This window comes from Diabrotica undecimpunctata, chromosome 1 (assembly GCF_040954645.1).
Source record: "Diabrotica undecimpunctata isolate CICGRU chromosome 1, icDiaUnde3, whole genome shotgun sequence".
Lineage (NCBI taxonomy): Eukaryota > Metazoa > Arthropoda > Insecta > Coleoptera > Chrysomelidae > Diabrotica > Diabrotica undecimpunctata.
In genome coordinates, this window is record NC_092803.1 from 100,429,240 (window position 1) to 100,456,009 (window position 26,770).

General features: G+C 34.4%; 1 protein-coding gene across 3 annotated transcripts in view; it reads right to left on the minus strand.

Annotated features, from left to right (window-relative positions):
• The window catches only part of LOC140451697 (adenylate cyclase type 6), a 3,083,308-nt gene that overhangs the window by 1,704,081 nt on the left and 1,352,457 nt on the right, over nucleotides 1-26,770 (minus strand). For all 3 annotated transcript variants that reach the window (XM_072545540.1, XM_072545547.1, XM_072545553.1), the window contains one exon: nucleotides 2,345-2,570. In XM_072545540.1, the coding sequence (XP_072401641.1) occupies nucleotides 2,345-2,570 (226 nt within the window). The remainder of the gene's footprint in view (nucleotides 1-2,344; nucleotides 2,571-26,770) is intronic.

The window sequence follows — 26,770 nt, forward strand, 5'->3', positions numbered from 1 at the left end:
AGAATGCTCTAGTTCTACAAAAACCCCTCAAGAAATACGTGTCTACTGTCTTTAAAGGACAAGATCTCTTCGGGTTAATCGAGTTTCTCGGAAATTCACCTTAAGCATACTTCTGACAATATTTTAATCCACATTTCCTAGTGAATTGCCTAACTTTGGTAAGGCCAAATTCTTGATATAATAATTAAACACAATTTTCTTTCAATTAGGTAGAGCACACCATATGTCCTTGTAGCTTGCCCTATCTATATAAGACTTTCTGATGACCATCTACGGCAAAGATAGAGGACTATCTTCTAATCGCAGTAATCTTCCAACTTTACGCTGATGATTTTTCAACTCATCTGAGAGACCAAACGTCTTTTTGAATACAGGTGAGATTTCTTTAGTCATTTCGAGGTCTTGGCCAAGACAGTGGGCTAGAGAGATGTTTTCCGAAACACTAAAAAGATCCTGTTGAACTTCTGTGGTCACGCTGAATCTAGCACTCTGCGTAATTTGACATAAATTCCTTAAAGCATGGTTACCAGTCATCTTTGATCTCATATTGAACGGTTCGTGCTTCTTTTGTTTTACTTGAGCCAGCACAAGTTGTAAGAAAATTTATATGAATAACTTTTCGTTTACCTTTTGGCAACTTCTTATTTCGGCAAATGACGTCATTTGTTTACTTTTTAATTTCAAGTAGTCCTTCCCATTGTCTTTGCAGTTTAGGAGACAAGCCTAAATGACGTTGTGTATTGAAAAGCCAGATAAGATTACCTTACAACAAAGCTTACATTTTTCCATCGAGCATCATGAATGTTGCTTATTATTAGTTTCAGGCGATCGGCGTATTCGATGCAAATGAACTTCATGACATAACATCAGGCAAGTTGGAGTAGGGCATATAGTTTCATTCAAGGCCGAGCGGTAGACTATTAGGAATAAATAAAGGTGCTGGTCCCAATCTCTTTGATGTTAGCTGACAGGTGTTTACTTATCACTGCATTCACCTTTTCGACTATTCAATCTGATTGTGTACGTAGGGGTGTTGTTCTGAACTTATTAACACCAATCAATGTATAAACGTTTTAGAAGAGGTTTGTCTCAAAGTTTCGCTCTTGGTCGTAGTGAATCTCCAAGACAACACTAAATATGCTGAAGAACTCTTTAACAATTACCTCTGCAGCTTCTTGATATGGTACGGCATAGGCCTTAGTTTATTTCGTAAAATAATCCATAGCTACCAGGATCTATTTATTTCCATCATTCATTTCTGGAAATGGACCTGCAATGTCGATTTCTACTCTTTCTATAGGACTACCAACATTATACTGTCTCATGGGTACTCTCTTTTAACCAGCTGGACCATTACAAAGCTTACATTTTTCCATCGAGAATCATATTGATCTTTCATTCTGTCACTGGCTAATTGGATGTGCTGTCAGGCAAATTCATGAATGTTGTTTATTCTTATTTTCAGGCAATCGGCATATGCAATGCAAACGAACTTCACGATTTAACATCAGGCAAGTTGGAGTCTGGGCTGTAGTTTCTGGAGGTAGACCATTAAGAATAAATAAATGTGCTGGTCCCAATCTCTTTGATGTTTGATCATAGGTATTAACTTATCATTGGGTTCACCTTCTCGACTATTCAATCTGATTGAGTATGTAGGGGTATCATTTTGGTCTTATTAACACCAATCAATTTATAAACGTTTTAGAAGAGGTTTGTCTTAAAGTTTCGCCCTTGATCGTAGTTAATCTCCAAGGGAAGACTAAATCTGCAGAAAAACTCTTTAACAATTACCTCTACAAGGTAGCAGCTTCTTGATTTGGTACGGCATAGGCCTTAGTTTATTTCGTAAAATAATCCATAGCTATCAGGATATGTTTATTTCCATCATTCATTTTTGGAAATGGACCTGCAATGTCGATTGCTACTCTTTCCATAGGACTACCAACATTATACTGTCTCATGGATGCCCTCTTTTAACCAATTGGACCATTACTGTTTGCACATAGTTCACATTTCCGGCACCATCTGCTTACATCATCTTGACAGTTCACACAATAGAACCGTTTTTGAACACCTTTTGCATAGTTTTCTTTCGTAATACCAAAGTATTCACCTAATGCACCGTCATACACCTGACGCAATACTTCTAACAGATCACTTTTAGGTACAATTAACTGTCTGTTATAATAGTCATAATCTGTCTGTCTGACATGTCTGTCAAATAGGTAATAATATTTTTGCAAACCATATTTAAAAATAAAATGCTAAACAAAATATTGTTACATTATTTCATTCTCAAAAAAAAAAAAATAAATTTATAGGTTTATATATTAAAACTTACTTCCGTATATGGCTATACAGCACGCTGATGTACAAACAAGTACTAAGAGTTTATCATACTGTATCGCATGTACTTCTGTTGCATTTGTAGGTAATTGACGGGGCATGGCAAAGTCTGTTAGGGAGATTACCAGCATTACAACACAAATCATAAGGAGAAGAGTAATCAGATTGGTCATGTTGCTTTGGTTCATCTTAAGAAAATATCTTTGGTAGAGCATTTCAACCTGAAACAAAAATAAAAATCAGTATATATATACACATATTATACAGGGTGTCCCGGAAAATAGTGCGTTCCTTAAAGGTATGGGTTGAGTGTAGCATTTAAAACAAAAAAGTCTTATAACATTTTTTTATAAAGTCAACCGTTTTCAAAAAAAAATATATATATTAAATTTAATCCATTTGATTAGTATCCACAGAAAAGCAAATACATCCGGCAACGTTGCGCTCCAAAAGGTATGGGCAGAATGCGATATTTTAATTTATTTTGATACAGAAAATGTACATTATTTGTAAACAGTTGTAATTACCCGTAGCTCAAGAATAAATAGTATTGTCATGTTTTCGATTCGCGAGTATCACGATATGTTAATTACGTACGGTGAAGCCCACTGTGACAGTAATAGGGCTGTTAGACTTTATGTTGAACGCTATCCCGAACGACGACATCCTAATGCCCGAAGTTTTGTGAACGTGACCCAAAGGTTATTAGAGACGGGTTGTGTGATACCTAAAAAAACTAGCGGTAGAACACGAAGTAACCGTAGACTAAGTGCAGAAGATGTGATTTTGGATATAGTCAGTAATAATCCAAGAGTAAGTACTCGATCTGTGGCTAGAATGATTCGTATTTCAAAAAACATTGTTCACAAGACATTTACGGAACAACTGTTACATCCTTACCATTACCAACGGGTGCAAGATTTACACCAAGGCGATTTACCTCGAAGATTAACATTTTGTAGATGGTTTCAAAACAAAATCGCCAGAGAACCCGAATTTCCGTGCAAAGTGTTGTGTGCAGATGAAGCTTGTTTTACGAGAAATGGTGTGTTTAATTTTTACAATTGTTACGTGTGGAGTGATGAAAACCCGTATGCTATACGTAGGACAAATTTTCAAAAACAATTTAGTATAAATTTATGGGCTGGAATTATTGGTAATCGTCTAATTAGACCGTACGAACTTCCCAGAAGATTGAATGGAAAATCCTATTTAAATTTTTTGCAGCATGTTCTACCGATACTTCTTGAAGACGTTCCGTTACAAATACGCTCTGAAATGTGGTTTCTTCATGACGGGGCTCCAGCACATTTTACGAGACATATTAAAGATTTCCCCGACATCACTTTTCGTCGACGTTGGATCGGTAGAAATAGACACGTTCTGTGGCCACCCAGAACACCAGAATGCAATGTTATGGACTTTTATTTTTGGGGACATCTAAAATCATTAGTATACGGCAACCAGGATAAAATTAAAACAGAAGCTCAATTGCGACAACGAATTTTTGATGCTGCTGAAATAATCAGACATAATTTACATACTTATAATATTAAGAATAATTGGATTCGTCGAATAAATGCGTGTACCTGTGCAAATGGTGGCCACAACATTTATTGTAATAATAATTTTCCATGTAATTAAAAACAGTATTCAAACTTTAATTATTAAATATTTAATAAAAACAAATACATGCTTTTTCTCTATCACTGTTATCAGTATCAATACATATTGTGCCTAACGATCGATGATTCATGATAGCTGATTTACAGTAATTAACGAAGAATAACAAGGAACGCAACGTTGCCGGCTGTATTTCCTTTTCTGCGAACAATAATCAAATGGATTAAAATTAATAATTTTTTTTTTGAAAACGGTTAACTTCATAAAAAAATGTTATAAGACTTTTTTGTTTTAAATGCTGCAATCTGCACATATCGTATATATATATATATATATATATATATATATATATATATATATATATATATATATATATATATATATATAGTATATATATATATATATATATATATATATATATATATATATATATATATATATATATAGTATATATATATATATATATATATATATATATATATATATATATATCTACGGCATAAAGTGGACTCCGCCCATGTTAAAATTCAGGTTCAAGTGAGCTCCGTGGTCAAGTGGCCACCGATATACGGAGCTCACTTGACCATTCCATAATATTGGCTCTGTCGATTCGTCAACATGTATAGTTTCACAATTTTTAAAAATTTTGTGGAGCCCCTAAGTACCCCTGTATCATGAATGTATATCGCTTAGTTCACGTCTATATATTATAGGGGTCGTTCAGATCTTGTTCCGTGTATATTGGAACCATACGTATATCGGTTTAAGTAAGCTCTGATAGTTTGGCAACTATGGGATTAAGCCGTTTATTTCCAGCGTATATTCTAAACGGTTCATATAGACTCCTTACTTTTGTTATCATTCATACGCATTACAGTATGTAACAGATATGTGTACTACCAAATACCTGTTTTTGGTAGGTACGTGCTTTTCTAAAAATAGATTTATAGATACAAAAGGATTTCATTACCAAGTTGGATGTGTTTTTTCATATGCGAAAATTTCCTAATGTATTTTGTTAACGTGAGTATGTCTTTATACGTTTTATTTAAGAATCCGGTTAATAAGAACTTCTTTTATTTCATCCATTGTTTCATGATATCTTATAAACAGCTTTTTTATTATTTTATTTCTTCTATTTTATTATTTTATTTTTTTCTGGATTCTATTTCTTATTATTCTATTTTTTAATTCTGGATAGAAGGTTATCTCAAAGTAAATATTTAAGTGCTAAAATAGATATTTTTTTGTTAAAATGGGTAGTAGTGCAAAAAAGGGAAGAATGATTAATTTTTCTAACATGAATTATACCACTTCACCAATATTACATATTTCTGAATATTTTATCTCGTATTTAGGGGTAATATGTAATCAATATAAGTGGAGTTATTGTCAAATTTGCAATGATCTTTATAAGTAATAGCTTACTGACTGTACTTGACATGTTCAGTTCACATAAATAAACCTTGTCCCTTCAAAAAGAGCGATTTGAACGGTAAAGTTAACTAAGAAAGTGTGATAAGTCTTGGTCCACCCCACATGCACACAAGTTAACCGGTGTTTGCAGGTAAGAGTCCTCCTGGCAGATTTAAGGAAGATAACTACCATAAGGAAGTTCCGTTCGAGAGATCAGATGGCGAGGAGCAGCTTATTTTTGTTTGTACATCTTGCAGATGTGTTGATATAGCCAATTTTTCTCGATTCTCATAAAATGGGCTGGTATTCGTGGAGTAGATGTCACGAATCTGGACTTTGTTTTTTTTTTGCTCTCTAGCTACTTATCTTCGGATATTAGGTGGATTGATAGGTACGATATTGTAGAGCTTATGTATGGATGTGAATCTTAATATTCCCTGAATTTGGCTGACTAATTTATAACTAAATATTTTATAAGTTATTTAAATAACTATTTATAAGCGGCATTTAGATTAACAAATACCACTCCTCATACCTGATATTTTTCGTACTTCTCTTCGCTGTGTTGGGCAAGATTTAGTATTTGTTACATATATGATCTAACCTGTCATATATAGCCACTTTTGTCTTTTAGTTTGAGTTTTTCTTCTATTATCGGTTTATATTAAGGATCATGTACAGAAGTATTTTGTATAGCTGACAAAATAAATAGATATATTGGCCGATAGCTTTAGTGGTCGTTGGAGTTTTTGCCAGGTTTAAGCAAGGCAACAACTTTGTCTTTGCTTTGCTTGTCTAAAGACTTTAGATATTAGCCATTGTTGTATTGTTAGTTCAAATTTTATAGTTAGTTTTGTGCTCAGATCCTCAGCCAGAAGCCGTAATATTGTTCATTATATACGTGGATAGCGGATCCAAGCTCAACATCGTTAAAAGGTTCTCTCAGCTGACTGGTTTTGTTGTCTCTCATTATAAGTTTTTCTTTGCTTCTTTGCCTGCATTTAATATGTAGCAATTTCAGCGATTAGCTTAATACCAAATACCATAGGATTGGCCATCTATATGCTTCCTGCATTTTGTTAAGCGCATATGTAAAGTGGAGTGTCTTTATCTCTAGATATACTCTTAATATTTATACACATAATTAGAATAGTTGGTCCTAAAAAGGACCGATTTGACAAAAAACATATTGAACGGGTGATTTAAGAATTAACGATTACTTAATTATTCATTACCCAGGGTACGCCCGATTGCGGTGGTCTTATTAGTACTTCAATTTTCGTGAACGCTTCTACTTTAAACTTCATAAAAAATGACTAATCTTTCACTTTTCTGTTACTGTTATTTTAAGACGATATTTCGAGTCAAATTTGTATAGTAATAACTATAGTCAATATATAGTCTCTATAAGTAAATGAGTTTGTGGTATCGGTTACAACTCATATATATTGATAATGAGGAAATAAACAGGTTAAAATTGGTGTAGAAAATTTTACCTACATATATCGGCACCATTGTTCAGGAGATGGGTTTATCCCAGAGATCAAAGGTTACATACTTTTACAGGCGTATTCTAGGTTCTATTTATATACTTTTATTGCTAAAAAAGTGTATTTATAATAAAGGCCTTAAGCTATCTGTAGATTCCATGAATATTAGAATCTATGGAAATTGGCAAATTAAAAAATACAGACATAATTCTGAATGACCAACTTGAGACAAACAGTTATCCCCTCCTCAACTTATTCAGTTACAAAATATGACGTGTAAACGCATACCTGTTTAATTGTTAGATAAAATGAATTTCCATCAAGTAACGGTCGAATCTATCACTTACTAAAAGAGTACGAAAAGACCTGCTTATGCTTTAGAGTATGGGTACTTTAGTACAAAGTACCCTTTGCTTTTGCCAATTGCTTTGTCACTTTCTCAGCGATGGGTCTCCCTTTTGCTCATCAATAATGTTCCCGCTCGATATAGTTATTCTAAGATATTCAGATTTCACTATATGCTCTACATTTGGTTTTATCTCCTATTAATTTACAACTACGACGAAATCTTTATAATATATCTGATGCATTGATATTAAAGTGGAGTAGAATACTTGGTAGATAATATATTTATTTGTTTTGAGTATACTTATTTTACAACCTAGTACATAAAAAAATAAATACTAGATTATACATTTATTAAGAATGTCCACTCTCTGAATTGAAGTTTTTATCTTAAAATATGACTGTGTCCCACAATCTTTCACAAAAGTTATTCTTTTCTGAAATTTTCTGTTTAAGGTTCAATAGGTTTTTATATTTTGTTTTACGTTTTAATCTTTAAATGGGAGTTCATTTTTTGAAAAACTATAAACATGTGACAACAAATTGCTATATGAACGGCGTTATGCATCACTAGACCCAGCCCCAATTTCTTAAAGTGTGGATTATGGCGCTTTCTGGTGGAAAAGAGGAACAACACGATAACATCAGACCAAACCAAAGAAATTAGGACAGGCATTGAAATAGCACGTGCATTATTTTTTAAACTTAAAAAGTTTCTTTGTTTTCGGGATATAAGGTTAGAACTACGCCTGAGATTGCTTCGATGTTACGTGTTCTCTACTCTTCTTTATGGCTTGGAAGCGTGGACACTAAAACAAGTCCATCTGAATAAGTTGGCCGCCTTTGAATTTTGGTGTTACAGAAGAATCCTACGAATATCATGGATTCAAAGAATGTCAAACGTGGAAGTAACTAGAATGATAGGAAATGGGGCGGAAATATTATTAACTATCAAAAGACGAAAACTTGAGTACTTAGGACATGTGATGAGAGGGCAAAAATACGCATTATTACAACTTATTATGCAAGGCAAAATCCGAGGAAAGCGAAATGTGGGAAGATGAAGAATATCCTGGCTTAAAAGCTTAAGGGAATGGTTTGAATGCAGTAGTGCAGAACTTTTTAGAGCGGCAGTCAACAGAGTCCGTATAGCCATGATAATTTCCAACCTTCGATAGAAGATGGAACTTAAAGAAGAAGATAGAAAAAAGCATAAACTATCTACGTAATAAATCCCATTAACCTGTTAGTAATGGATAAACAGATATATTTAAAAAGATTAAGTACCTTTCTTTTTATTTTGGATTTTGAATTTTGCATAACTAGAGCAAGCGACTAATTTTTGTGTATTAGTTTTGGACCAAGCGCCTCTTGCGAGCGTTTTAATGATTGTAAATCGAATATTTGGCAACATATGTACATAAACGTGGTTAACAATGGTGACGTTGGCAACTTGTTGAGGCGTTTTAAGAAGTAGTGGAAGTAAGAAGTAGAGCGTCAATTATGTATTTACAACCTTGGTATCCATAGCGCCAAGGATAAAAAAGGTCATTGTTATATTTGGATAGAAGGTGAAGCTGGTCGGGGAGCCCAGGACGTAGGCATTTGTCTTAAGAAACACATTGAAGAAAATGTTACTTCTGCAAAACATATAATTTTGTGGTCAGACTCTTGTGGCGGCCAAAACCGCAGCACTAAAATAGTTTTGATTCTGAAAATGATTTTGGAAACTCATCCTACCATTGAAAAAATTACATTACGCTATTTCTTTCCTAGTCATAGCTTTTACCCAATGGTAGTGATTTTGGAGATTTTGAAAATGCCCTAAAATTTCAACAACGTTTATATACCGTTGATGATTACCTAAACGTGATGAAAAAATTCCGTAAAAAGAACCCACTAGTAGTTAACAGAATAAAAAAAGAAGAATTCGTCAAGCTAAGAAGAAATACAAGCGAATCAACAGAAGAGACCAATTTAATAGATCTTGATAAAATATTAAAGTTAACAAATACAATTTCGTAAATATGGAACACTTTAAATATCTTAGATAAATAATCACGGTTAATAATAATGCCACTAAAGAAATACAGATCATAATTTATACTTTTTACCTATTTTAATACATAGATGCTAATCATGGACAATGACTAAAACAGATAAGGAAGAACTACGAATATTTAAAAGGAAAATAATAGGAAAATTGTTTTAACCTCATTATCATATCGCTACAAATCCGTATAGAAGAAGAACACATACTGAATAAAGAAAGCTCTTATAACGAAGTTGTTTAGGAAAATAAATTGCTTAAGGTAGATAGTACACATGCATAGACGCCAAGATGTCAAACTTGTAAAACTGGTATGGAAGGAAGTTAGCACAGAAGAATACCACTTGGGCGTCTCAGTATGCAATGAAGAGAAAACATCCAATCATATCTCAAAAAATTAACATCGTGAAGGTTCTTCTCTGAACCCCATAACAAATGGCTAATCTTTTACTTTTCATTAAAAATTTAAATTTTAATAAGTCACGTAAATAACGTTTTAAAAATTTATGTCAATATTTCTGAATTGCCTTTCCTGAGATAACTTTTTTTAAGCCTGGTTTGTTTGATTACATGTAATTGATTTGATAGTCCCCAACAGATGAGTATTGACTATAGGTAGGATAGCAGGTAGTTGAACAGGCATGTGTTGATAAATATGATGGGTCGGTAGATAGTCTCATTATTCCTAAATCTGACCTCATGTTACCTTCCCCCTTCATTTGTGGAAGTCCCAAAGGCATTTTTTCTCTTGGGGCATCCTCCCAATTTAACTTGGCAATGTAGTTATTATAGAGCCTTTGGATATAGCCAGCGCAACTTTAGCATTGAGATTTAGCTTCTTACACGACGTTGTTGTCTTTATATATGTGTTTGACCTTGGCATTAGTTCCGTTCGGTATTGGTTAGTACGCGACCTTTTAAGTCGGAAAATACTTCTGATGGTTTTCTAGCAATCCTGATCTAATTAATACCTGATTTATTTATCGTATGGCAATTACAACCCATTTAGAACAAATACACAAACACTAGTAATATAGGTATTTGACAAACTTTAAATAGTTACAAACAAACATCAAGTGTATTTATATAATCAATTGACTCTGAAGTTGCAAACAGGAAGTCTTCAGTCATTGTAGGATCTTGAGGGACACTCTTGAATAATGTGGTCGATGGTTTGGTTCTCCCCACAGTCACATTGAGGAGACGGGTTCTTTCCCCATTTATGTAGCATGTATGCACATCTGCCATGTCTGGTTCGGATCCTATTTAGAGTGGACCATGTTTTGCGTGGAAGATCAAAACCTGGTGGCTTGTGGGTAATGCAGCGCATGTTATTTTGCCATTCGGTCCATTCTTGGGACCATGCATTCGTGATGTTGAACTCCTCATGTATCATTCTTGCCGTTTTCATTGGTGGTTTTCTAGAACGGAGACAGATATTTCGTGCATCCTCGGTATCTTGGTGGATCGGCAGGTTTATATTGTTCAAGAGCTTTTTGTATTCACGTGTAAGTGCGTCGACTCGTCGTAAATGTGGAGGTGGGATGTGACTTAATACTGGAAGCCATTGGGTGGGAGTTGATTTAATTGTACCAGCTATCATCTGCTCCCCAGGTGGTACCGCAGAGCTTCTGTATAATGTTATTTCTTGTACTCAACTTTTGGGCAGGTTTTGTTAAATGCTCTTTAAATGATAGCGTTCTGTCTAGTGTTACGCCCAGATACTTCGGTGTTTTGTTGTGGGTAAGTGTGGTATTTTCATACCGTATGTTGAGTTCCTTTCCAGCAAGTTTATTGTTCAGGTGAAAGCAACTAACTTTCTGTTTTGGATGCATTTGGTTAAAGTCGCCACTTGCGAAAATATTTGCCCAATGTATATAAGTCTGCCGTCAGAACTTCTTCAGACGTTTCTAGTATTCTGCATCGTGTAGCGAGGGCCCAGTCATCGGCGTATCCGAACTTTCTTGACTGTGTTTCCGGCATATCTGCTAGGTATAAGCTAAATAGTAGTGGAGAGAGCACTGACCCCTGTGGTAGGCCATTCTTAAGTTTCTTTGATAGGCTGATATCTGTGCCCATCACTACTTGAAACATTCGGTCGTTGAGCATGCTATCTATTAGGCGTGCTGTTGGTTTAGAGGGGATTGCACGGAGAATTTTGTATATAATGCCCTCTCTCCATACTGTATCGTAAGCTGCTTAGAGATCAATAAATGCCGCTGAAGTTTTAAGTCTTCTTTGGAAACCCGCTTCGATGTAGGTGGTGAGTGACATTACCTGGTCTGCACAGCTTCGTTCTGGTCGAAAACCCGCTTGTTCGACTGGGATCGCCTGGAACAGTTCTGTACTGATTCTATTATATATAAGCCTCTCTAATAGTTTGTAGATGGCAGAGAGAAGCGCAATTGGTCTATAGTTTTTTAGGTTGTCGGCGGGTTTGCCTGGCTTTAGTATGGCTATTATCTTAGAGCGCTTTAGTTCTTGTGGAATATTTCCAGTTACCATGAGGTCTGTGAAAAATCAAGCCAGACAAACTTTTGTATACTTGCCACAATTTATTAGGAATTCAGGGTGAATATTATCAAATCCTGGTGCCTTTGCTGGCTTAACGTCTTTAAGAGCCTTTAATATGTCATCGCTGGTGAAGGGGAGGGAATGCTCCGTTTCTGTGGCTACGTGTTTTAAAGTTTTAAGTTCTCTCTTTACGAAAATGGTGTGTGCTTTATCCTTTGGTGCCCTGGATGTTTTTACTATATGTGATGCTACGGCATCTGGCTTTACGGCTGCCTCTCGGCGTTTCGTACGGACCCCACTCCCTAATTTTCTCAGTAATGACCATGCCTGTCTGCTTGATTTCTGGAAGTTTAGACTTTCCACTGTTTCGGTCCTCTTTTGGCTTCTAGCGGCGTCTAGGCTGTACAGTAGTTCATCCGCTATTTCTTGGTCGCCAGTTTCAAGAAAGCTCTGATATAATTCCTCGCTATTTTCCGACCAGCCAGGGATATATTCTTTGCGATAGCCTCTTGGTCTGTGTTTTTTGGCTACACTTAGGACGGCACCAACAAATCTGTGGTAGTTTTTGATATTAGGTGTAATCCACCCTAGATTTATCCAGATCCGCAGAGAAGTCAGTCCAGTTGGCCTTTTTAAAATTCCATCTTGGACTTGGGATAGAACTCATTAAAGGGATTTGCGGCCCTACTTCTATTATTACTGGTCGATGTTGGCGGTGTGGGAAATCAGTTAGAACTCTTCGTGAAGCCCCTAGAGGTATGTCTTTGTTGTCGGTCGAGACGAAGCATAGGTCGGGGTTGTATTCCCGCCTCCATGCCGCGGATCTGAAGGTTGATCGATCTTTGGCATTAAACAAAAGGTACAGGCGTTCGTCTTCTGCCCATTTTATTAAAGCATTCCCATTCGCATCATTATTTTTGTACTTCCACTGTTCATGATGGCTATTGTAATCTCCAACGTATACAGCAGGGTGAGGATGTACTTCAATTGCTTGGGCTGGCCACGACGTAGCAGGTGGCTTGTAAATGTTAGACACGGTAATGTTAGCGATTTTTTGACCACATTATAAATACAGTCATCAGTGGAAGTAGAGATTAGCGAAGCATTTTCAATATCTTCTTTGACATATGTGGCTGTGCCGTATGTTCGGTGGTAAGTTGCGCCTAATAGTTCATAGCCCGGTATTTTGCCCCTTTTTTGTAGTTGCTTCTCTGTTTCGCAGTGGGTTTCCTGTATAGCAATTAAGTCAATGTTGTCATCTTTTAATAGTTTTCATAAAAACTGGCTTTTAGCATAGCTTATGCCTTCTATGTTTATATGGCAAATTCGAACTTTAGGTCTGATTGGTCTGGTTGTGCGGTCCTCACAAGGGCCGTTTATTTTGTTTATCATCTTTCGTTGGAAGTGTTGTTTCGTCAGAAGATCCTAAGGATTGTCTGACTGCCAGTATGTGCTAGTTCATTTAGCGTTACCCAGGGTGCACGTGTAGTATTCTACTACGGACGCGAACTAGCTCTACACACATTAATACCTGAGTTTTACGTACATTGTTTTGTTAGCGTTCTGGCCACATATCCACACATTAGCACTGGTTTAATCACTGTTTTATATATCCTGATTTAAGAAAGTCGTATTAGACCTCTGAATTTAAAAGTATTATAAGAGTTATATATACATCAGTTAGCTACCTGAATATTCCCTTTTATTTCTTATGTTACAACGTTATCTACGATATCTAAAATGTTGCAATCCTTTAAAATTATATGGGTCTATTGTTACGTTATGCCCCACTCTACGTCATCTCTTTTGTATATTTAAGAACATTTATATACTTTATTACTGACTATTAGACCGTTTTTTTATGCTAATATCATTATTTTATAGCATTCTAATATTTAATTTATGGATTAAATCCGGATAGCAAATTGATATTCTTCTCTTTCTCGGAAAAATAATATTCTAACACACAAAATCCTATTAAATTGCCAAAACCTTCCTTGCATATTCTATTCACTCATGAGGGGCAGCAGCAATATCAGTACCATAACATGGCGTATAATACTGGACTGGCTAATCGTTGGATAATGGGAAGCATGAGTTTTAATGTTTTCGGGACTGCCATCTGTTAGCGGAGAGCAGAGATATCAGTACCAAGTTAATGCATATAGTAATTGTTGCTTGAACTTTATTATTATTAAACAACACTATATTTTCTAGTAAAATCATCATGACTTTACAGTAAGACAAATTTTCGAACGTTGGTTACGGAAACATCATGTACATACCACCAGGTTCCCTATGTCGATATCCAGCAAAATCGTTGTCATAAGGAGACGGCAAACAAAAATCCAGAGATAAAAATATGCACTAAGAAAGTCTGTTTTATTCAACAGTCGAATAAACTACAGATTCTTGATTCAAATAGTCAAAAAATCAATAAACAGCTTAGTAAAATAGAAATAACGCCTATTTAAGATGTAATCCATTAACGGGCCAAGGTACAAAGCACTCCTGGCATATGCTAATGATATGGATCTCATAAGAAACTCTCTCCGGTCCGCAAACATCTTTAACAAAGTGCACGAAAAATGTTTCACTTAAAATCAACGAAATGAAAACCGAATACAAGCGAATCAACAGAAGAGACCAATTTAATAAATTTAGAAAAAACATTAAAGTCAACAACTACAATTTCGAAAATATGGAACAATTTAAATTTGCTGTGGCAAAAATCATCATACTTGGGTTACATTGATATTTATGTGGCAATCAGCTGTAAAAGTCATTGCCTTTTTCGTGTCGTATCATATTTTAGCATATCATATTTTGAGTGAAATTGATCCTAAATGCGTCTAATAATATTAAGTTGGTAAAACAGCTGTGTTTTTATGCTCATTCGTTCACCTTTTGTAAAACAGTCTGTGTAAATATAAGGGATTTATATAATCTTTTCATTTCGTAATCTTTTCGTTTATGCCTTTTCTTCTTTTTGTCTTCTCTTTCCTATTGAAAATACAGCCAGGTAAATGACGTTTTTAAAATTTATGTCAATATTTCTGAAGTGCCTTTCCTTGAATAATTTTTTTTAAGCCTAGTTCGTTTGATTACATGTAATTGATTTGATATTCCACAACAGATATGTATTGATTGTAGGTAGGATAGCAGGTGTTGATAAATATAATGGGTCGGTAGATAGTCTCATTATTCCTAAATCTGACCATATGTTACCTCCTCCTTCATTTGTGGAAGTCTTAAAGGCATTTTTTCTCTTAGGGCATCCTCCCAATTTAACTTGGCAATGCAGTTATTATAGAGTCTTTGGATAAAGCCAGCGCAACTTTAGCACTGAGATTTAGTTTCTTGTACGACGTTGCTATCTTTATATATGTGTTTGACCTTGGAATTAGCTCTGTTCGGTATTGGTTAGTACTCGGACCTCTGTAAGTCGGAAAATACCTCTGATGGCTTTTCTAGCAATCCTGGTCTAATTAATACGTTCTCGTCACGTATCCACATATTAGCACTGGTTTGATCACTATTTTATATATCCTGATTTTAGAGATTCGAATTAGACTTCTGGATTTAAAAGAGGGTTATATATATATATATATATATATATATATATATATATATATATATATATATATATATATATATATATATATATATATAAACATCAGTTAGCTACCTAAATATTCCCTTTTATTTTTTACGTAACAACATTACCTACGGCATCTAAGACGCTGCAATCTTTCAAAATTATATGGCTTTATTGTTCCGTTATGCCCTACTCTCGATCCTCTCTTTTGTATGTTAAAGAACATTTATTTGATTTTCTCATTAGTGACTATTAGACCATCAGTCAGACTATCAGTCAGACTATCAGTCAGTCCCACGGATTCTGGGGGGGGGGGGCAAAATTCTGACATATTTTAGAAAACCATCTAACAGATATATATCTCTAAAAATTGCAACTTTCAATGCAAGAACCCTGCTATCAGAAGAACAATTCATTGAAATGGAATCTGAACTTGATAAAATCAATTGGGACATTGTTGGAGTCGCTGAGGTCGGTCAGAAGGAAAGAAGAAAGCCTAACCACTTTAAAATCCGGTCACATTTTCTATCATGTCGGAGAAAACGATGGGAATGGAGGCATTGGGCTCTTTCTTAATAAAAAACTAGCTGAGAATATCATATCAGTAAAAGCAGTTTCCACAAGAGTTATACTTGCAAAATTACAACTAAACACCCGTTACTCCATAAAGATCATTCAAGTCTATGCACCAACATCGAGTCACGCTGACGAAGAAATAGAACAGTTCTATGATGACTTGTACACAGCTGTTTCAGAAGACCAAGAACATTTTACGGTAATATGTGGCGACTTTAATGCCAAAATAGGAATAAGCACTGACCCAGCTGAAAATGCCCTCGGAAATTTTGGCACACCAGGTAGAAACGAAAGGGGCGAAATACTCTTAAATTTCCTATTAGAAAACAATCTATACTTAATGAATAGCTTCTTCTATAAGAAGATCCATAGAAGATGGTCTTGGAAGAGCCCCTATGGTAAGACAAAAAATGAGATCGACTTCATCATCACTGACAAAAAACATATAGTCAAAGATGTTACAGTCTTAAATCAATTTTCGGTTGCAAGCGATCATAGAATGGTCCGAGCAACTGTAGAAATCAATATTAAGCAAGAAAGACTGAAGATGATAAAAAGTCAAAAATTAAAACCTTGGATGCGCCCAACGAATGAACTAGAGTTTGAAAAATATATCACCAGTAACTTACTCAGAAATACAACAAGAGAAGAGGTAAATAACCTAAACGAAGAAATAATAGATACATTAACACAAGCTCAGGAAAAATTTGGCCCTAAACATGGAAAAAAACAAAAAATTAGTAAAGAAACGAAACAAAAAATGGAAGATCGTAGAATGCTGAGAAGTCAAGGAAATGTTGACTTACAAGATATAAACAACATCAATAAAGAAATCTCCAAAGCCATCAGACGGGATATTAGAAAATACAACAACTCAAAAATATGAAAAATAATAGAGCTCCGGGGGAAGATGGTGTAGTCATTGAGACAATTAAACTAGGAGGTCCACTTTTGATGTCCCGAATCCAAACACTTTTTAATCTATGTCTGCAGAGTGGAAACATTCCAAGTAAATGAAAAAATTCGGTTACAATCCTCCTCCACAAAAAAGAGGATAAATCAGATCTCGAAAACTATAGGCCAATTAGTTTGCTTAACCACCTACACAAGCTCTTTCGAATATAACAGACCCCTTGCTCTTATCTTTGTCAAGTTCCACGAAGCATTTGACGCAGTCGAAACAGTTGCTATCTTAAAAGCACTATCAGAATGCAGAATAGATCACAGGTATGCAAATATTATTCGAAATATATACGAAAATGCGACAACAACCGTTAAACTCCATTGCACTAAGAAGATAAAAATTGGCAGAGGGGTGCGGCAAGGAGATGGGAGTGGATGGAATGGAGCTAGAGTGGGAATCAAAGGGTATTAGAATCGATGGAAAGATATTCAATCATCTCAGATATGCCGATGATATTGTTCTCATAACAGACAACTTAGGAGAAGCCAGAGTTATGCTACAACAACTACAGCAAGTAACCCAGAAAGTCGGTTTAAAAATAAACTATGGAAAAACAAAAATGATGACCAATCTCGTCCCCAATGAGCTAATAGAAATCGAAAAGTCGCCCATAGAACTTGTGGAAAAATATGTGTATTTGGGTCACGAAATAAGGTTAACGCGAGATAACCAAACATGCGAGCTACTCAGAAGAATAAGTCTGGGTTGGGCTGCATTCGGAAAAATGAGAGACGTATTTAAAACAAATATACCGATCCATTTAAAAAGAAAAGCTTTTAACCAGTGCGTTCTACCAGTCCTCACATACGGAGCAGAAACCTTAACTCTCACAAAAACATCAGCCGAAAAATTGAGAAGGACACAACGAAAGATGGAGAGATCAATGCTTTGAATAAACTTAAGCAATAGAATAAGAAACGAGGAAGTTCGTAGACGAACCGGAGTGGAAGACATTATCGAACATATTACAAAAAAAATGAAGATGGGCAGGACATGTTGCAAGAATAAAAGACGACAGTTGGACAAAAAAATTGCTTGAGTGGAGACCACGGGCTGACAAGCGAAGCCGAGAAAGACCCCCAACGCGATGGACCGACGACCTCAAAAGAATCGTGACCAATTAGATAGCAGAGGCGCAGAACAGAAGCAGATGGAAAAGTCTAGAGGAGGCCTATGTTCAACAATGGACAACTCAGGGCTGATTGATGATGATGATGATGACTATTAGACCGCTTTTTTTGCTGCTACTAGCATTATTTTAGAGCATTCTATTATTTAATTTATGGATTAAATCCGTATAGCAAATAGATATTCTTCACTTTCTCGGAGAAATAATATTCTAACACACAAAATCGTATTAAATTGTCAAAACCTTCCTTGCATATTCTATTCACTTATGAGGAGCAGCAGCAATATCAGTACCATAATAAGGCGTATAGTTCTGGACTGGCTAATTGTTGGATAATGAGAAGCATGAGTGTAGCAGTTTTAATGTTTTCGGGACTGCTACCTGGTATCGGGGAGCAGAATTATCATTACCGAGTATAGGAATTGTTGCTTGAACTTTATTATTATCAAACAATACTATATTTCCTAGTAAAATAATCATAAATTTACAGTAAGAAAAATTTTTGAACGTTGGTTATGAAAACATCATGTACAATGTACATACCACCGGATTCACTATGTCCATATCCAGCAAAATCCTTGTAATAATGATACTGGAAACCAAAGATGAAAATATGCTCCAAGAAACTCTGTGTTATAAAACAGTCGAATAAAATACAGATTCTCGATTCCAATAATCAAAAAATTAATGAACAGCTTACTAAAATAGAAATAACGCCTATTTAAGATGTAATCCATTAACGGCCCAAGGGACAAAGCACTCCTAGCATATGCTAATGATATAGAACTCATAACTCTAATGAGAAACTCTTCCGTCCACAAACTTCAATAAAGTGAAGAGAGCACAAAAAATGTTTGACTTAAAATCAACGAAATGAAAACCAAATACAAGCGAATCAACAGAAAACCAATCAAGCAATTCAATAAATTTATTTCAATTTCACTATTACATTTTCAATATTACAATTTCAAAAGTATGGAACACTTTAAATATCTTAGATCACTAATCACGGTTAATAATAATGCCACTAAAGAAATACAGAGCATAATTCAAACTTCAGACCTATTTTAATACATGGATGTGAGTCATGGAGAATGACTAAAACAAATAAGGAAGCACTCCGAATATTTGAAAGGAAAATATTCAGAAATTTTTATTTAACCCCATTATCATAACTACTATTTAAATGGGAATAAGCCACAATTAGAGGTTAAAGTTAGTTTATTGACGTTTCAATTTCCACTTCGGAAATCATTCTCACTAATGTTTGTATTTTGAGAACGATTTCCGAAGTGGAAATTGAAACGTCAATAAACTAACTTTAACCTTTAATTGTGGCTTATTCCCGTTTAAATAGTAATTACTTTAAAATGCCACAAGAAAAAAGCTTCAGAACTCATTATCATATCGCTACAAATCCGTATAGAATAAGAAAACATACTGAATAAAGAAAGCTCGCATAACGATATTGTTCAGGAAAATAAATCCCTTAAGGTATATCGGACACGTGCATAGACGCCAAGATGTCAAACTTGTAGAACTGGTGTGGAAGGAAGTTAGCACAGAAGAATGCCACTTGGGCATGTCAGTATACAATGGAGAGAAAACATCCAATCATATCTCAAAAAATGAACATTTCATTTGATTGCAGATTCGTGGAAAATCGATCAACTTGGAGATAAGTTGTAGTCAGCGAAGACCTACCCAGTGCTGTAGCGCTACGTATTGATAATGATAAAGAGAAAGGAGAAACAGTGACACAAAGCAACAAAAATGGGCTATGGAGCAAAGCTGCTTCAAAATCTTTGATTTGAGAGGATTTAAATGAAAGTATAAGAAATACAATGGATGATTGATGGATTCGAGAAACTTGAGACTTGAGAAAGGCACTCTCCGAAACAGCTGTAGTGATAAGATAGAAATAATTTTGTAGAAGTTTTGCTGTTTTATTGTTAAACAAAATGGAATTAACATATGACATTATATACGCTAAAATAACTAGACAACTTATATGATACGGACATATAAGGAGAAAGTTTAATGATACAATAATCTACCCAATATTTGTTATGAGTAAAAACAATATGAATAAACAAAATAAAGAACACCATGGCAAAAGGCAAAAAGAGTAATGATTTAAAAATGAGAGAGGTATCCTGTGGATAACATGTGCTTAATTAGGAACGAATGCAGATGAAGATCAGAAGACGACAAAGAACGTTTTAAATTGATAAATGTATACAATTTTTAACAATGTATATTTATAGGTCATTATTAGGGCCAACGTGCTAATTTTATGTAAAATAACACTTTTCAAGTTGGATCGGTTACAGCACGGTGGAATCAAATACACTCATAAGTTAAAAACTATCGATGTTTATATGAAAGATGAAACCTTATGGCACATGACCGTGCAATCTTGACACCTACACATTATCACATAATTGTGAACGGCATATTGTACCTAATTACTGAGAAGTTTGTTATTTTATTCTAAGAATAAGTTTAATAATTTCGGGAGATTTAATGTATTTAAAATTTTACAGGATCCGGTATCGTAATAAGAAGTCATATTTCACTACAACTCCATTGAAACGTGTTAAATTTTACTTTGGATATTCTTTTTGTGAATATAATAAGTAAAAATACAGTAAGTTTCATCTTCTTATTGTGCCGTATTCTAATTAAGGTTAGCGATTACTTCTTTAAACGCTTCCCATAAATTATTATAGTTTAAATTTAACTACTTTATGAAACAAATATTGCACGTCATAAATTGCAGGAATTGAAAAATTACAAAGATCTCCTATTTACAGAGTTTCTTTTAATTTTATGTAGTTTATTATAATCCTACCAAAGGGCTTCTACTTTCTTAAACTGTTACACGACTACTCTACTCGATGTTAGTACATTTAGAGACTAAATATTTAAGTGAATATACATTTTAACAAAAAATAATAATAAATAAAACGAAAACTAGCCATTTCCAAGTTTATAATAAATACTTTTTTAAGTTTGAAAATAATTAAAGCAAGTAATATAAATAACCACCATAAAATATTTAACTACATTAACCAAGTACCTATTTGTGAAATTTCTCGATGACTAAATTAATTGATATTTAAATAAATTTGAAGTTCCAAAACGTACCTGCTGTAAAATTTAAAAATCTACGACTAATCAAATTATTGGCAACATCGGAGGAGTTTAGTTGTGTACGCAAAGAAATGTATACGGATCCCAAAAGTGTTTTTTAATCCGACGTGTTGATCGGAGTCCACATAAAGCGCTACCCAGATAATAATATACACGATATATATTCGCCTGGAGTTAGTATAATACCGTTTTAGTACGGAGCCCCCATTAACCGCTAGATCTATATATATATATATATATATATATATATATATATATATATATATATATATATACATATATATATATATATATATATATATATATATATATATATATATATATATATATATATATATATATATATATCTACGGCATAAAGTAAACTCCGCCCATGTTAAAATTAAGGTTCAAGTGTCAAGTGAGCTCCGCGGTGAAGTGGACACCGATATACGGAGCTCACTTGACCATTCCATAATATTGGCTGTGTCGATTCGTTAACATGTATAGTTTCATAATTTTTAAAAATTATGAAACGTACCCCTGTATCATAAATGTATATCGCTTAGTTCACTTGTATATATTATAGGGGTCGTTCAGGTCTTTTTCACTGTATATTGGAACCATAAGTATATCGGTTTAAGTAAGCTCTGATAGTTTGGCAACTATGCGATTAAGCCGTATATTTTCACCGTATATTCTAAACGGTTCATACGGACTCCTTAGTCTTTATTTTTGTTATTATTCATACGCATTACAGTATGTAATAGATATGTCTACTACCAAATACCTGTTTTTGGTAGGTACGTGCTTTTCTAAAAATAGCTTTATAGATACAAAAGGATTTCGTTACCAAGTTGGATGTATCTTGCATATGCGAAAATTTCCTAATGCATTTTGTTAACGTCAGTATGTCTTTATACGTTTTATTTAATAATCCGATTAATATGAACTTAATTTATTTCATCCATCTATTGTTTTACGATATCTTGTAGCTTCTTTATTATTTTATTTCTGATTTTGTTTGTATACTACATATAATTCTGGATAGGTTATCTTAAAATAAATATTTAAGTGTTAAAATAGATATTTTTGTGTAAAAATGGATAGTAGTACGCAAAAAATGAAAGAATGCTTAATTTATCTAGCCAGAATATATCACTTTACCAATACCACATACTTCTGAATGGTAAGGTAATTTAGGGGTAATATCTAATCAATATAAGTGGAGTTAGTGTCCAATTTGCAATGATTTTTATAAGCAATAGCTTACTGACTGTACTCCACATGTTCAGTTTAGATAATTAAACCTTGTCACTTCAGAAAAAAGCAATTTAAATGGCAAAGTCAACTAAGAAGGTGTGAAGAATCTTTTACCACCCCACATTCACACAAGTTAAACGGTGTTTGCAGGCAAGAGTCCTCCCGAGGGTTCAGATGGCGAGGATTAGCTTTTTTTGGTATATCTTACACACGTGTTGATCTGGCCAGTTTTTTCTCGATTTTAGTCATAAAATGGGCTCGTATTCGTGGAGTACATGTTGCGAATCTAGATTTTGTTTCTTTCGTTCCTTAGCTACTTATCTTCGAATATTAGGTGTCTTGGTAGCTACGATATTGTAGAGCTTATGTATGGATGTGAGTCTTAATATCCGCAGAATTTGGATGACTAATTTATAGCTAAATCTACGAGTTAAGTGTGTGTTGGTGTCATTCATACTGGCAAGGTATATTCGGCAGCAGAAGCATAGAATGCAAGCGTTTACGTTTTAAGGGTGGAAGGATGTGCTTCTCATTTTTAGCTGACAAGTTTGCGGAGAATAATACTTCTGGTCCTCAGTGTGCCTTTTAGTTTTAAGCAAAGTTCTGTGAATGACTAAGTGTAATACAAACTATCTTCAAGATATTTATAGCAAGTCCAGAGTATAAGGATTTCATGACACTATTGGATGTTCAGATTTGTGAAAACGTCTGTGTTGGGGACATTAAAGTAGCACACCTGAGTTTTTCCGGGGTTTGGCTTAAAAACGATTTATAGTCTATTTTTATTGTGTTTAAAGCATGATTTAGATTTTTCTCCACTTCAGCAACAAAAGTTTTTGGTTGTGCAATAATAGATGTGTCGTATATATAATAAAAGTCCTAGTATTTACTGGTATGGATTGATGGTTTGTGTACATTTTATACAGTGTAGGTGCCATTACGCTACCCCAAAGGAGACCGTTCTTCGGCGTTCTCCATCTGCTATTCTTACCATTGAGAAATACCAAAAATCTTCTGTTGTGTAGGCATACGCTAATAAAACAAGTAAGTTAATTACCTAAGGAGATATCATATAGATTTTGAAAAAATGCCCTCTTATTTAAGGTGTCGTAAGCTGCATATTGCTGCTTATATTGACAAATACCACTCCTCATAACTGATATCTTTCGTACCCATCTTTGCTGTGTTGGGCAAGATTTAGTATTTGTGACGTATATGATCTTCCCTGTCTGTAGCAACTTTTATCTTTTAATTTGAGTTTTTCTTCTGTTTTACCTCTTGAGGAGTATTTTGTAAAGCAAAATAAATATATTGACCAATAGCTTTTGTGGTCGTTGGAGTTTTTGCCAGGTTTAAGCAAGGCAACAACTTTGTCTTTGCTTTGTTTGTCTGAAGACTTTGGATATCAGTAACTGTTGTATTTTTGGTCCAAATTTTATAATAAGCTTTGTGCTCAGATCTTCAGTCAGTGCCGTACTATTCTATAATATATACGTAGATAGTGGATCCAAGCTCAACATCGGTAAAAGGTTCCTTCAGCTGACTGGTTTTGTCCTCTCTCATTTTAAGTTTTTCTTTGCTTCTTTGCCGTCAGAGATAGCACTTTCACATTTATTATGTGATTTTCAGCGATCAGCTTAATACCAAATACACTATTTTTTGCCCTCTATGTATTTTCTGCACTAGAAATATGTCACATTTGTGCTAAGCGCATATGTATGATAAGGTTAAGTAAAGTAAAGTGTCTATCTCTAGATATGCCCTTAATATTTATAGATATAATTAGAATAATTGATCCTAAAAAGGACTGATTTGACAAAAATCATATTGAACGGGTGATTCTGATTAGCCGAATAATTAATTATTTATTACCCAGGGTACAACTGATTACGATGGTCTTATTTGTACTCAAATTTTCGTAAAGGCTTCTCTTTTGAACCCCATAAGAAATGGCTAAGTAACTTTTCATTAAAAATAATTTTACATACTCGACGATATTTCGAATCAGATTTGTATAGTAATAACTATAGTTAATATGGAGTCTCTTTGTGAAAAGTAAATGAGTTTGTAATATCGGTTACAACTCATATATGAATGATAAGGACATAAACGGTTAAAATAAGTGCACAGAATTTTAACTAAATATATCGGCGCCATTGTTCAGGAGATAGATTTATCCCAGAGATTAAAGGTTACATGTATATTCCAGGTTCTATTTACGTATTTGCATTACTAAAAAAGTATATTTGAAATAAAGGCCTTAAGATATCTTTAGATTCTATGGAAATTAGAATCTATGGAAATTAGCAAATTAAAAAATACAGACATAATTCTCAATGACCGAATTGAGACAAACAGTTGTCTCAAGTATTGTTTATATTGTAAAGGTCATCGTCATAGTATAGTCAGAACGCGACAAGGTTCTATTGGCTTTTCTGCTTTTTGTCTCCTCATTCCTATTGAAAACTTAGCCACGTAAATAACGTTTTAAAAATATATGTCAATATTTCTGAAGTGCCTTTCCTAAGAAAACTTTTATTAAGCCTAGTTCGTTTGACTACATGTAATGGATTTGATAGTTCCCAACAGATAAGTATTGATTGATTGATTGTAGGTTGGATAGCAGTTGGTTGTACAGGCATGTGTTGATAAATATGATGGGTCGGTAGGTAGTCCCATTATTCCTAAATCTGACCATATGTTACCTCCCCTGTTGATTCATGGACGTCCTAAGGGCATGTTTTCTCTCGGGGAATTCTCCCAGTTTAACTTGGCAATGCAGTTATTAGAAAGCCTTTGGATATAGCCAGCGTAACTTTGGCGTTGAGATTTAGTCTCTTGTATGACGTTGCTATCTTTATATATCTGTTAGACCTTGGCATTAGTTCCGGTTCGGTATTGGTTAGTATTCGGACCTTTGTAAGTTGGAAAATAATTCTGATAACTTTTCTAGTAATCCTGATCTAATTAATACCTAAGTTTCACTTACATTGTTTTGTCAGCGTTCTCGTCACATTTTCAGTCAATAGCACTTAGAAAGCAACTTACAAAGGTCCGAATACTAACCAATACCGAACCGGAACTAATGCCAAGATCTAACAGATATATAAAGATAGCAACGTCATACAAGAGACTAAATCTCAACGCCAAAGTTACGCTGGCTATATCCAAAGGCTTTCTAATAACTGCATTGCCAAGTTAAACTTGGAGAATTCCCAGAGAGAAAAAATGCCCTTAGGACGTCCACGAATCAACAGGGGAGGTAACATATGGTCAGATTTAGGAATAATGGGACTACCTACCGACCCATCGTATTTATCAACACATGCCTGTATAACCAACTGCTATCCAACCTACAATGAATCAATCAATACTTATCTGTTGGGAACTATAAAATCCATTACATGTAGCCAAACGAACTAGGCTTAATAAAAGTTATCTTAGGAAAGGCACTTCAGAAATATTGACATATATTTTTAAAACGTTATTTACGTGCTAAGTTTTCAATAGGAATGAGGAGACAAAATGCAGAAAAGCCAATAGAACCTTGTTGCGTTCTGACTATACTATGACGATGACCTTTACAATAGCACTGGTTTAATCACTTTTTTATATATCCTGATTTTATAGATTTGTATTAGACTTCTGGATTTAAAAGTGTTATGTGGGTTATATCTACATTAGTTAGCTACCTGAATATTCCATTTTATTTCTTATGTGACAGCGTTATCTACGATACCTAAAACGTTGCAATCTTTCAAAATTATATGGGTTTATTGTTACGTTATGCCCTACTCTACGTCCTCTCTCTTGTATGTTAAAGAAAATTTATTTAGTTTTCTCATTACTTACTATCAGACCGTTTTTTACTGCTAATAGCATTATTTTATAGCATTCTAATATTTAATCTATGGATTAAATCCGGATAGTAAATAGATATTTTGCACTTTCTCGGAGAAATAATATTCTAACATACAAAATGCCATTAAATTGATAAAACCTTTCTTGCATATTATATTTACTTATGAGGGACAGCAGCAATAACAGTACCATAATAAGGCGTATAGTCCTGGACTGGCTAATCGTTGGATAATTGGAAGCATGAGTGTAGCAGTTTTAATGTTTTCGGGACTGCTACCTGGTATCGGGGAGCAGAGATATCAGTACCAAGTTAGTGCATATAGGAATTGTTAATTGAACTTTATTATTATTAAACAGCACTATATTTCCTAGTAAAATCGTCATGACTTTACAGTTAGACAAATTTTCTAACGTTGGTTATGGAAACATCATATACATAACACCGGATTCCCTAGAT